General features: G+C 43.3%; 1 protein-coding gene across 6 annotated transcripts in view; it reads right to left on the bottom strand.

Annotated features, from left to right (window-relative positions):
- Nucleotides 1–74: 74 nt before the first annotated feature.
- SETDB1 (SET domain bifurcated histone lysine methyltransferase 1) overlaps nt 75–13,880 on the bottom strand; it is a 43,526-nt gene continuing 29,720 nt past the window's right edge. For 2 of the 6 annotated variants that reach the window (XM_012767490.2, XM_012767489.2), the window contains exons 10-22: nt 13,719–13,848; nt 12,752–12,920; nt 12,502–12,660; nt 11,180–11,812; nt 10,784–10,900; nt 5,912–6,081; nt 3,691–4,319; nt 2,373–2,401; nt 2,123–2,255; nt 1,670–1,835; nt 1,077–1,288; nt 739–827; nt 75–576 (exon numbers count right to left, since the gene is read on the bottom strand). In XM_012767490.2, the coding sequence (XP_012622944.1) occupies nt 459–576; nt 739–827; nt 1,077–1,288; nt 1,670–1,835; nt 2,123–2,255; nt 2,373–2,401; nt 3,691–4,319; nt 5,912–6,081; nt 10,784–10,900; nt 11,180–11,812; nt 12,502–12,660; nt 12,752–12,920; nt 13,719–13,848 (2,754 nt within the window). In that variant the 3' untranslated portion in view covers nt 75–458. Of the gene's footprint in view, nt 577–738; nt 828–1,076; nt 1,289–1,669; nt 1,836–2,122; nt 2,256–2,372; nt 2,402–2,481; nt 4,320–5,911; nt 6,082–10,783; nt 10,901–11,175; nt 11,813–12,501; nt 12,661–12,751; nt 12,921–13,718; nt 13,849–13,880 lie in introns of those variants that run through there. The other 4 variants (XM_076000099.1, XM_012767493.2, XM_076000100.1 and 1 more) reach the window with 3 other exon arrangements.

Genomic DNA, 13,880 nt, shown 5'->3' with positions numbered 1-13,880 from the left:
TAGAGGGAGAGATCTCACTGAAAGATCTATAATTGGGAGTACAGGGGCTGAGGGAAAGAAATGAAATCACAATCTTTTAGTTTTATCATCTTGTTAAGACTTTCAAGAAAAATACAAACCAGGGGTAGTAGATACACAGCCTCCATTCCAGGAATAGAGTCTGTTAGAGGCATGAACACTTGAACAAATGTGAGATGGGAGGGATGAGCAGCAGGAGGACTGAGGGGTATCAGGCCTAGGTAAGAGTGGTCATCTCTCCCCACCCTTTAGTGCCTTAGATGGAGAAGGGATCCTGCCGGCTAGCACCACATTGAAAGGGATCTCCTGATCCAGAACCCCCATTTCTATCTACTAGGAGCTGGGGGGAGTAGCTAGACCAGAGACTTGGGGTCAGAGTTCAATAGTCAGGAAGACCCAGTTCCTGAGGAAAGGACAGTTGGAGGAAGGCCATCCTCTATCTAAAGAAGACGCCCTCTGCATTCGATGGCTCCACAGCAGCAAAGGAGTTCCTTGCCTTCCACACTGCCCACCTCATAGTTGTAGTCCCAAGTAAGTTCTGTCCCAGCTCGGATTCTCCTGAAAAGGAAGAAAAGGACGGGTGTGGTAAAAACAGCAGATAACCCAGGCACCTATGATTATAGAGTATGTAGGTAGAACCAGATCACAGATGGAGGGGAGGCCCTTAGAATTTTAATGGTTTTGCCCCTCCCCAGTCACCCCCTCCAGACTCCTCCTTACTTGCTGGCAAAGAAGGCCACCCAGGGGAAGCGAAGATCATGAGTATCCACAAAGACATTCTGGACAAACAGGTTGGGGCTGCAACTATGCTGTAGGTTTAAGGACAGGATCGAGTAAGAACTAGGAAAAAAGAATCTGGCTTTGAGGGGTGAGAGATGGAAGAAAAACGATGCCATTCGACCCTCCCCATTACAGCAGATATGTTCTGAAAGCAAGCCACTTCTTTAAGATCAAGAATTTATAACAAAAAAAGGTAGGTTTACAGAGCATTAAAGGAAGTAGAAATCTGAGGACCGTGGGATAATCCAGCATCTAGAGGTACTGGGAAGGGGTCTCACATTGAGGTAGCGGCCCAGGTTGCCTTCAAGCTTGGCATCGATGATGTAGCAAGACTCCTCACCATCGTAGAATTGGCGTGTGTTCTTACGCACAGGTGCACTCTCCCCCTTCTCCACAGAGGCCATGTTGGTTGATTTAATGGCAATCCCATGGGTTGATTTAAGAGCAAAACCTCGGGTTGATTTTACTGCCACTTGGCGCTTCATTGGACCTGGACAGGAAAGAGAATGAGGTCAGGATCTATCCCAACTCATGACTGGACATTCTACCCCCACTTTTTCTCCCACACATTGTAGCTCAGGAATACCAATAACCTAGGACTCAGGTAAAGATCCTAAGTGGCAGTTCTTTCAAGCAGAATTAGATCTGCTGGACAAAGGAGGTGAGGGAAAAGAGTAGGGAATTAGAAGAGTGGAAAGGGACATGTCAAACAATAATAGTTTAGCTTAGAGTCAGGAAGCCCCCGTTAGAGAAGCTTCAACTCTTTGAATCTGAATTTTTCTCCCCTACTTCTTTAGCTTCCTTAAAAAATGCTCTATTCCAACTTTCCTACTATTTCTTCCTACCACTCCCAAATTTTTTCCAGACTTACCAGACATATTCTTCTTGTCCTCAAAGTCATCCCCTTCAGAGCCAGAGGAGATGGTCTGGATATCATCACTGTCAACCGCTGTAGCTGAAGTCTGACCAGCAGTGGGCTTTCGGCTTGTCCCACTTTCCCCCTCACTTTCTGTGCTGCTGGACAGTGTCAGGACATCCTGGGGAAGCAGAAAGGCAAGAAGGAAGAAGAGTAAACGGAAAGGGCCCCTTCAAGTCCTTGCTCTTACCTATGGTTTTATAGGAAGGGACTCAGAATGTAGCAAGAGGAAAATTAGATGCTGGATAAAAGAAAATGAGGCAGGAAGTAAAGACCAAAGAAGCAAGAAAAGACCTAATAGTAATTATAGTGAAAGACCTGATGAGGTGAGAATCTTCGATGTTTCTTTACTTAGACTCCAAATAAAACAGAAAGCTGGGTAAGGTACAGTTTGAGAACGTCACTTACATCAGGGTTGGACTGAGCAGAGGCCATGAGTCTCCGGCTCTGAAGCATACTAGTCTTACTGGGTGGGCGGCGAAGTCCTTCAGGCTTCACGGGAGAAGGATTATAACCATAATTTCGAGTGCTTTCAGTAACTCTGACGGGAGGGGAAGGAATGAGAGGGGATCAAGTTATTGGCTGATTCTTAGGCTTCTTTCATAGGCCTGAGAGGAGAAGGCAGATTTGTAAACAGGTTGAAAAGATAGGCACTTACACTGACAGCTTGGTTCGGTCATCAGGTTCCTGGAAAAGAACAAGTGAAGAGTTAAATGCTTCATGGCCCAAGGTAACAAATCCAATAATTAGACTTAACTTTAAATTAATTACCTTTTTTTTTTTGAGACAGAGTCTCGCTTTGTTGCCCAGGCTAGAGTGAGTGCCATGGCGTCAGTCTAGCTCACAGCAACCTCAAACTCCTGGGCTCAAGCAATCCTCCTGCCTCAGCCTCCCAAGTAGCTGGGACTACAGGCATGTGCCACCATACCCAGCTAATTTTTTCTACATATATTAGTTGGCTAATTAATTTCTATTTATAGTAGACACGGGGTCTCACTCTTGCTCAGGCTGGTTTTGAACTCCTGACCTCGAGCAATCTGCCCACCTCGGTCTCCCAGAGTGCTAGGATTACAGGCGTGAGCCACCGCACCCGGCCTTAAATGTCTTTCAAAGATAAAGTTAGCCAGGGGTGGGTATGAGGAAATCACTCTGCAACTTGACAGCAATAATCATATTCTCCACACTAAACCCTCCTGGCAGAAGCCTTTAAGCTTTCTCCATGATGAGGCATAATGCTTGTGGAAAACACCACAAGAGGAATGTTATACAGACCAGGGACACAGTTTCACCATCTGTAATGTGGAAAGTTTCAATATCATTAAGATATAGTTAAAATCAATTCTTACTTTTCTACTTTAGTAGAAGGAAGAAATGATGTAGGTAACTTGAAAGAGCATTTAATTTAAAAAAAACAAACAAAAAAAACCTTATCCTTCACTTTCAAATGAACCAGTCATCTCCCCTCAAGTAGATTTTAATATAATTTGTGATTTATTTTTTTTTAAGAAATAGGATCTCACTTTGTTACTCAGGCTGCAGTACAGTGGCACGATCATAGCTTACTGCAGCCTTGAACACCTGGGCTCAAGCGATTGTCCCACCTCAGCCTCCTGAGCAGCTGGACTACAGGCATACCATGATGCCTGGCTACTTTTTTTTTTCCTGTAGAGATGGGGTTTTGCTATATTGCTGAGGCTGGTCTTGAACTCCTGGCCTTAAGCAATCAATCCTCCCACCTTGGCCTCCCAAAGTGCTAGGATTATATGGTTCTTTTGTTTAAATACCAAGAAGTATCCAAGTAAAATTTGGTTCTTTAAACAAATACTAGGAATATGCTGGGTAGAGGGGGGATATTATGAGGTTGCCTCAGAAATATCCATCAAGTAAAATAATCTACATGCACTCATGATAAGACTTCATTGGTTTGTTACTGCACCAAAGTTAAAAGCCACTGCTCTGTTTTGGGCCCTACTTACCTCTTTTTTGGCCTGTTTGATGTCTCCCTCATCCTTGATGCCCAATCCTGAGGTGGAGGCCTTCTCAGCCTCCATTCTGCTTCCCCCACCCCGACCCTCCCCACCTTCACTGGTCTTGAAGGATGAACGGCTATCAGAGTCAGCAAAACCACCTTCACTGACGCTATTGCAACTCAACCATGAGGCCACCTTGTTCTTGGGTGTCTCTTCAGAGGAAGGTGGATTGCAGCCACCTACAGGGATAGAGGGAGGGACAGGAACATGTGGGGGCCCTAGGTCTGGAGGGCGGGAGTCTTTGGAAGCTGTTTCAGACAGTCCATTCTCCTTCTGGCCCCGGGTCTGCCTCCGGGTAGCATAGCTCCGCCACACTGAGCTGGTGCTGAAGTCCTCATCCTTACAGAAGTTATCATCTGAGCTATCGTCATTGGACTCTTCCGGGTCCTCCGTACCGCTATTGCCATCTTCCTGGTCCTTCAAATCTACACCACTGCTGTCAGAGGAACAGGGGGCATCACTCTCATATCCTTCCTTGAAGTTCTCCACGCTCTCGATATGGTCCAGATTTGCAAAGTATTCATCACCCATTTCCAGACCCTCCTTGTCTGCAAAGTCATCTGTCAGGATTTTGCCTGAGAATGAAGAGAATTAAAGGCCTTCTAGGGTTATGGGGACCTTTTAGAAAGAATAAAGGTCATTCCATCAATACCCAGTCTACCAGCATGTAGAGTCAAATGTCTCCACTCTGGTCTGTCATTTCTCTTCAACGATATCTCCTTTGTGTCTTAACAATGCCAGTATGGGAAAGCTTCCTATACTTCTTAATCTTGCCCGTTCCAACTTCCCATTTTTGCCACTTTACATTATCAAAAGAGAGTTCTCAGCTATGCTAAAACCTCTCTAGGTAGAGTGGAATGATATGGGAGAAAATGATACAATGGACTTGACAAACACATCTGTCCTCTGAAACATCAACATGTCCAAAATTGATCCCCTTTCATTCTTTTATGAAACACTTCAGTCTGTCTCTCTCTGGTCCACCTAGATAGGCACATCACTCATGTTTTTCTTTTTTTTTTTTTTTTGAGACAGAGTCTCACTTTGTTGCCCAGGCTAGAGTGAGTGCCATGGCGTCAGCCTAGCTCACAGCAACCTCAAACTCCTGGCTCAAGCAATCCTCCTGCCTCAGCCTCCCAAGTAGCTGGGACTACAGGCATGCGCCACCATGCCCGGCTAATTTTTTGTATATATATTAGTTGGCCAATTAATTTCTTTCTATTTATAGTAGAGACAGGGTCTCGCTCTTGCTCAGGCTGGTTTCGAACTCCTGACCTTGAGCAATCCGCCCGGCTCGGCCTCCCAGGGAGCTAGGATCACAGGCGTGAGCCACCGCGCCCGGCCTCATGTTTTTCTTTATAGAAAACATCCCTGGCCTCCTCTTATTCCCAGTTTACATATCAAGCACTTTATTCCTTTTTTTGAGACAGAGTCTCACTTTGTTGCCTAGCTCACAGCAACCTCAAACTCCTGGGCTCAAGCAATCCTACTGCCTCAAACTCCCGAGTAAGCTGGGACTACAGGCATGCGCCACAATGCCTGGCTAAGTTTTTCTATATATTTTTAGTTGGCCAATTAATTTCTTTCTATTTTTAGTAGACATGGTGTCTCGCTCTTGCCCAGGCTGGTTTTGAACTCCTGACCTTGAGCAATCTGCTCACCTCAGCCTCCCAGAGTGCTGGGATTATAGGCGTGAGCCACCACACCTGATCCATGCACTTTATTCTTTTTTTAAAATTTTTTTTATTTTTATTTTTTTAGACAGAGTCTTGCTTTGTTGTACAGGCTAGAGTGAGTGCCGTGGCATCAGCCTAGCTCACAGCAACCTCAAACTCCTGGGCTCAAGCAATCCTACTGCCTCAGACTCCCAAGTAGCTGGGACTACAGGCATGCGCCACCATGCTCGGCTAATTTTTTTGTATATATATTAATTGGCCAATTAATTTCTTTCTATTTATAGTAGAGCCGGGGTCTTGCTCTTGCTCAGGGTGGTTTCGAACTGCTGACCTCGAGCAATCCGCCCGCCTCAGCCTCCCAGAGTGCTAGGATTACAGGCGTGAGCCACCGCGCCCGGCCTTGCACTTTATTCTTATGTCCAACTTGTCTCTGATTCAATTCCCCACCATGTCCCAACCCCAGAAAGCAATCCTTATATTTCATCACCAACCTGCATAAATACACACAAAAGAGCCTTTGGCAATGTCGTCCAAGCAGCGGATACCCCAGCCCTTGTTCTGTGTCTTGAAGAGCTGTAATCGAACCTGTAGTCCATGTTGTACCAACCGATTTGTGCACATGTTTGGGTCACATTTGCAGCGTTTGTTACACTCATATACCCTGAGAGGAAGGTAGAATAAAATCAATCACAATATGATCACTGGAACACAAGAAATTCACAATACTATTATAATTCTTACACTACCATCACTGATGTCTTGTGGATAAAGATTAAAAATTAGGTAATGATCTAAGTGAGTGGATTCACTGAACTGTCTATACTCTGATTCATTTGGAAATAAAGGCCAAGGAAATCATTCAGAAGTGGGAAAAGTGATTTACAAAGATGTTTATAGCAATACAGTTCATAACAGTGAATACCAGAATGACTAACACCCAAGGAAAAGCAAACTATGATGGGAGTACAGATAACAAAACTGTTAAAGTAAGTACAACATATACCATGCTAATTTACAGAAATAGATGCATAAAATAAAGGTGTGTGAGAAAAGCAGAAGTCAGTATAACAGACTGAAAGGAGTAAAGGGACAAGAGGAGCTGGTACTGATGTTCATGGGATTCTTTTTTATAGTAAGGTTTATTTTCATTCTTTCATTAAACACATATTAAACACCAAGAACTCTATTAGACACTGGGAATACAATGAAAAAGGCCATAGTCTTTACCCTCAAGGAGCTCATATTTTATCTAATTTAAGAAATTAACAATTATTTTTAAAATTAACTATTAATGGTAACAAATGTCAGCATTAAAGAAAGGTAACAGTTATACTGAGGAAACTGTCATCGTTTCAGCTATCAATTTTTCTGCTCTATTTGCTTTGTTCACTGTTAGGATTTTACTTCTTAATTTCTTGGTATGTAAATATAAGGGAGATATTTACTTTTGGAAAGATGACAATAGTTTATTTAGTTGGATGATGACATTAGTCATATACCTCTGGATAAATATAAATGCAGCTTCTATTTACTGAACATATGTTTTGTGTTTGGTATTATATAAATACTTTATATACATTTTCATATTCTATCCTCAAAGCAACCCTATAAAAATATTTTTTCTGACTGTAAAAAATAGGTTATTGCCGGGCGTGGTGGCTCATACCTATAATCTTAGCACTCTGGGAGGCTGAGGTGGGCAGATTGCTCGAGGTCAGGAGTTTGAAACCAGCCTGAGAGACCTCGTCTCTACTAAAGATAGAAATTAATTGACCAACTAAAAATATATATATACAAAAAATTAGCTGGGCATGGTGGCACATGCCTGTAGTCCCAGCTACTCGGAAGGCTGAGGCAGTAGGATTGTTTGAGCCCAGGAGATTGAGGTAGCTGTGAGCTAGGCTGATGCCACGGCACTCACACTAGCCTGGGCAACAAAGTGAGACTCTGTCTCAAAAAAAAAAAAAAAATTATTAAACCCCACTGGGAATAGGGGGAAGAGGAACTATTTGTGTTGATATCCTCTGTTTACAGATAAAACAGGATCAACTTGGTAAGGGCAGGACTGGAATTTGAACTCAGGTCTAAACACTACCACATGAAACCTTTAGAAGAGCTATACTGGGTATTCATTCATTCATTCCACAACATCTGTTTAATGGTTACTATGTGCTAGGCAGTGGGTAAATTAGCTGCTGGTTTGTGATATCATGGTGAATAAGACAGACATGGATAGACAAGGCCCCCACCCTCATGCAGCTTACATTCTAATGGAAAAGACAGAACAAAAGTAAATCAACAAATAAAACTGTCATAAATGCTATAAAGAACACAAACACAGCACTCAATGAGAGAATTAAGGGAGTAAAAATGACCTAGTTTTAAAGTGATCAGGAAAGGTCTCTATGAGGAGGTGACATCAAAGCTGAGAGCTCAAGGTTAAAGAATACAGCTACACAAAGAAAAGTGCAGGGATGCCAGGAAGAAGGCACAGTATGTACAAAGTCCCCAGAGGTAGGCTGGAAAACACTGGGTGAACCGGATCCAGGAACTACAGAATATCAGTGTGGTTGGAACAATTTTGGAGGGAGAGAGATAGGAAGGGGTCAGACAGTACAGTGTTTTATAACCCAAGGTTAAGATTTAGAATAAAATCCAAAGTGCAGTAGGAAGCTATTAAAGAATTTTAAGCAGTGGAGTGAAATAATATTTGTGGTTACTTGAATTTATTTTAATGAAACATTTCAAGCACGTCAAAAAAGATATCATGAACACTCACTCAGGTACTATTCACTAAGACAGGGGTGGGGAACCTGTGGCCTTCGGGCCACATGTGGCCTTCTGGATACTTGAGTGCAGCCTTTTGACTAAATCCAATTTTACAGAACAAGTCCCTTTATTAAAAGGTATTGAGGCCACAGGTTCCCCACCCCTGCTAGGGCTCCTTAGTAGTCTCAATCTCCTTTGAAGATACTCAAGACACGTCAGGTTTTCTATCGAATCCATCTTCCTGAGGAAGTCACTCCTGTAGCCATCTGACCTGCTCTAGTACGGGCTGCTCTCTTCTCTACACTTAGTACACAGCTGTCACAGCCTAGAAGTTCCCTTTTTTTTTTTTTTTTTTTTTATTGAGACAGAGTTTCACTTTGTTGCCCAGGCTAGAGTGAGAGCCATGGCGTCAGCCTAGCTCACAGCAACCTCAATCTCCTGGGCTCAAGCGATCCTACTGCCTCAGCCTCCTAAGTAACTGGGACTATAGGCATGCGCCACCATGCCCAGCTAATTTTTTGTATATATATATTTTTAGTTGGTCAATTAATTTCTTTTTCTTTTTAGTAGAGACGGGGTCTCACTCAGGCTGGTTTAGAACTCCTGAGCTCTAGCAATCTGCCTGCCTGGGCCTCCCAGAGTGCTAGGATTACAGGCGTGAGCCACCACGCCCACCTGGAAGTTCCCTTTACTGCACCATCATTGCCTTCCTCTTTCTTGGCTTTCCCCCTCATTTTGGCAAACATTTCCGGTAACTTTTGGAGAAGGGGAATAATGAAAAGCTTTGAGGTACTGCATGTTTAAAAATGTCTTTAGCCTACCTTAACACTTAACAGATAGTTTACCTGAGCTTAGAATTCTAGGTTGGAACTAATTTTCCCATAGAATTCTGAATTGATTCCTCAATTGCCATGTAGCTTCCAATGTTATTTTGAGAAGGCTGGAGTCATTTCAAGTCTTTATTTTTTTATGTGGTCTATTTCTTTTCTGTAGAAGCTTTCAGGATTTTCTTGGTCCTCAGTGTTCTGACATTTTATTTTATGATCATGTCTCTTAGTGGGGATCTATTTTCACCTATTATGCTTGAGACCTGATTGGGCTCTTCAGTTATGGGATATTTTCTGAATGATTTCATTGATGCTTTTCTCCTCTCCAGTTGTTAACGATGTAACTTGAGCACTAAATTTATTAGTTCACATGTTTATATATATCAATTTACCATACTATATTCTTCTCTTTCATTGTCTTCCTCGTTCTTGTCATCAATCTTGGACACTGGCTCCACCTCTTCTGCTTAACCTCTAAAGTGTTGGGGCACTCAGCGCTTAATCCTTGTCTATATCAACATTCTCTCTAGGTGAAATCGTTCAGGCTTTAGATATTACTACTGTGCTGATGATTCCTAAATCTTTATGTCCAGCCTTTATATTTCTCTGCAAAAATCCTACTGCCTTCTTGACATTTGCACTTGGATTGCCTAACAGGCATCTCAGACTTAACATGGTCAAAACAAAAGCTGAATTTCACTGAAACTTGCAATTCCTTTGGTCTTCCATCTCAGGAAAAAGCACCAACATCCACTTAGTTATTCAAGCCCAACTGTCCTTGATTCTACTCCTTGCCTTCCACTTCAAAGTCAATCTATCAAGTTCTGTAGCTGCACCTCCTAAGCATCCCAAGTCTTTTTTTTTTTTTTTGAGACAGAGTCTCGCTTTGTTGCCCAGGCTAGAGTGAGTGCCATGGCGTCAGCCTAGCTCACAGAAACCTCAATCTCCTGAGCTCAAGCGATCCTCCTGCCTCAGCCTCCTGAGTAGCTGGGACTACAAGCATGCACCACCATGCCCGGCTAATTTTTTGTATATATATTTTTAGTTGGTCAATTAATTTCTTTCTATTTTTGGTAGAGACGGGGTCTCGCTCAGGTTGGTTTCGAACTCCTGAGCTAGAGCAATCCGCCCACCTCGGCCTCCCAGAGTGCTAGGATTACAGGCCTGAGCCACAGCACCTGGCCCCATTCTCTTTCATCTCTACTACCACCTCCATTCTAGTAGAAGCCCCAGCCACCACCAACTCTCTCACCTATACTCCTGTAATTAATTCCTAACTGAGCTTCTAAATTTTGCTTTTGCTGTCTTAAGACTTATGCTCCACAGAGAAGCCAGAGTAACCTTAAGGAATATCACATCACTTGCTTGCTTAAAATCATCTAACGGCACCATGAATTCGATCCTAACTTTTCATTCTGGTTTACAAAGTCTTATATAATCAGGTCCATGATTATTTCTCCTCTCTGAACACATTTCACTTGCCAGAGCAAATCACAATGTGTTAGAACATTCATACAGCTATGAAATTAAGATAATCTTTCTCTGCAATAAAACCTGCTATTCAATCATTCTATGCCTTCATTTCAAGGAAAGCCTACAAAAGAAATTCCTGGGAATTCAGAAAATAAGATTTAATTAATAAAATGGCCATTTTGGTACTCTATTTTTGGTTCTAATTTCTAAATTTCTGATGGTTTCTGTAAATACAGAAAGACAAAAACATGCTCCTCAGTCTCTGAGGTGTCCCAACATCCCCCGACTACTTACCCAGTGGGTAGACACTCTTCTAGTCTCTTGTACTGGTAGCCAGAATTAGGGTTGATTTGGCCCCCTGGAGTACAGGCTGTAGCCTGGATAGTCAGCTGATGGCAGGCACACTTGGATCTGTCCAAGACAGAGGGAAGCAAAGTAAAAAGGGAGAGGATGAGAGGGAAAAAAAAACACACCACAAGACACACATACACAGGGTTACTCAGTGGGGCCACATCAGACTCTAGCCTCCCTACCTCAGAGCTTTCATGGAGGCCCTGTGGCAGGAGTTCCAGCTGAGGGAGAAGGTAAAGGGAAATAGGGAAAGTAGTACAGATATAAAGCAAAGGAAGAGGTAAAAAGGCAACTATGATAAAGTTGGAGGCAGGGGCAGCAATTCCCCTACCAACTCACTTGTCCCGACACCCATCCTTGCAGTCACAGCCAACCAGAAATTCAGGGCCTGTGTTAATGAAAACACCCTTGCCCGGGATACGTTCCTTGCTGTAGGCCACCTGAGGTGGGGGGGTTGTGTCAATCTCATTGACACAGGATAGAGGAACATCTTCCTTCCCATAGGTGATGTCCAAAATATAGTAAAAAGGCTTATAGGGCTGAAACTTCCGGTCCACAAGAACATATGGATCCAAACAGAACATCTCCAGGAAGAGGAAGTCACAGCCAGTCTCAAAAAGGTAGCGTTCGATCTCCTGCATTGTCCGAAGGCAGAGGCCACAGGGTGTCTTATAGATAACATGAAAGCCCATCTTGCGGTTAACTCGACGTCGGGCTGTCATCCGCCGAAAGTCATATAGTAATGGGACCAGCAGAGGGTTCTTGCCCCGGTACTGCTCATTCCTCATAGGTCTGATCCGAGACAGACAAGTATAGCTGCAGACATGAGGTAAGTAGAAAAGCTTCTCCATGGGAGCACGGTAGGAGGGCTCTGCCGGGGCCCGCTCTAGCATGCCATGGAAGGCTGGGGGTACTGGAGGGGCTGTAGGTGCTGAGGATACTGGGGCAGAGGTTGTTAAGCCTAAAGGTGATCTGCAAATGAGATGCAAAAGATCAGTTCAGAAGGCAATGGGACCTCTGTTGTATAATTATCCTTCCAGCTAGCTAAGCCATTTCTCTCATCTTTCAAATGGCTGTGCTACTGAAGCTAAAGATGATATAAGAAAAATCTTCCCTTTTTCAGTGATGAGATTCCAACTAGTAAAAAAGAAAAAAAAAAAAAAAAGAAAGAAAAAGAAAAATCTTTCCTGGCCTTATCAAGCCTAGACAATGAAACTCTTTGGTTATTCTTAACTGATAACATCTCCATTTCAATAGTGCAACTCTTCCTAAAATGTATTTGCCTGTGAATTACGGAAGTAAAGTAGAGTCCAGTATCTTATCAATGCTTTTTGCCTGCTGTGTGTTCTCTAAATGTCTTTACTAACTCCCAGGATTCAAAGAAAGCGGCTGTGGTCTTTCCTTTTTACTTTAGCAATGATGGCACCACAGTGAATAAGAAGTTTTAACAAATGACTTTCTGATGATATATTTCCAGGCATCCAATTACTCTTACTTTGTGTTTCTGAGAAACTTCCAAAGTTAAAGCTTCCTTTTCAAGTCTGAACTTTTTACTATCTTAACCTTAAACTAAGCCCTTAGGAGCCAAGGAACTTTCCCTACATAGTGACCACTCAGTTCACATTGCCAACCTACCCACAGAGAGCCTGAGATTTTCTCACCTGTATGGCTGGTTGATCCCAGATTTCCCACCAGGGACATTTTCACTAAGTGTAGGAGATGTAGGGGAGGAGTGACCAGAGCCCACCGATCCTGGTCGGAAGGATGTGCTCTTTTTGGCTACCTGCTTCCGTGACTGGGCAAGCTGGCTTTCCAAGCTTCTAGGAAATTAGAGAAGAGATAATATAGTAAGGGATACAGAGAATATAATATGAAAGAAACTGAAGAAAAAAAAGAAGGAATAGCACTCACTCACTGTCACCTGCTTGGGGGGATAGAGGTGGAGCAGGTGGAGCAGGTGGGGCAGGTGGAGGAGGTGGAGCTGTAGGCGGCTGTGCAGGCTCCATTGGCTTGAATTGGGTTCCAGTACTGGTCAGATCCTGTGTGTATTGGACAACAGGGCCTTTGCTCCTCACAGCACCTACAGGAAAAGGGAAATTGACCTCTGAGAAAATGATAGTTGTGTCAATTGCATTCATTCACATACCTGATGCTTAATTTATGCAATATAAAAAAGTAGCAATGGAAACATTTTAAGAAAGTGCTAAAACTGTCAGTTCCCATTATTTACACCAATCAGTGGGGATGCTGGCACATACTGGTTTTGACTTAGTTAAGACTATGTATTTTCCTGCCTCAGATGATTTACCTCGTTAACTGTTATACTTTGGTGAATATTTTTAAAAATTCACTTTTTTTTTTTTTTTTGAGACAGAGTCTCATTTTGCTGCCCAGGCTAGAGTGGCATCAGCCTAGCTCACAGCAACCTCAAACTCCTGGGCTCAAGCAATCCTACTGCCTCAGCCTCCCAAGTAGCTGGGACTACAGGCATTCACCACCATGTCTGGCTAATTTTTTTATATATATTAGTTGGCCAATTAATTTCTTTCTATTTATAGTAGAGACAGGGTCTCACTCTTGCTCAGGCTGGTTTTGAACTCCTGACCTCGAGCAACCCACCCGCCTCAGCCTCCCAGAGTGCTAGGATTACAGGCATGAGCCACCGCGCCTATGTGGTTGTTTAGAACGAATCAGAGCCACAGCATGTGGAGGCAGCATCAGAAATACATCACCACTACTGGAAACAACTCAGGGTACACATCCCATTTCCAATGAGTCTGTAGTGTCACCCTGGTAAGCAAAGGATAGCCACTGTATATAATCTCCTTTGCTAGTTTGCCCTGTTCCTTCCTTCCGCCATCTATCTTTTAGGACATACCCATATTTGGACGTGTCCTGAGCTGTCCCCCTTGCTTCTTCTCTAGTGCAGAGGCTGAGGATGTCTTCATGCTGAACATTGGTTCCAGCCGTGTAGAACCTCGATAGATCCACTCACATCTTTTGTCATCCTGTGTGATTGGGAGAACAGGAGGGTGGCAGG

Source organism: Microcebus murinus, chromosome 2, assembly GCF_040939455.1.
Source record: "Microcebus murinus isolate Inina chromosome 2, M.murinus_Inina_mat1.0, whole genome shotgun sequence".
NCBI lineage: Eukaryota > Metazoa > Chordata > Mammalia > Primates > Cheirogaleidae > Microcebus > Microcebus murinus.
The sequence above is the reverse complement of the archived record's forward strand: the minus strand, read 5'-3'. Positions and strand labels throughout refer to the sequence as shown.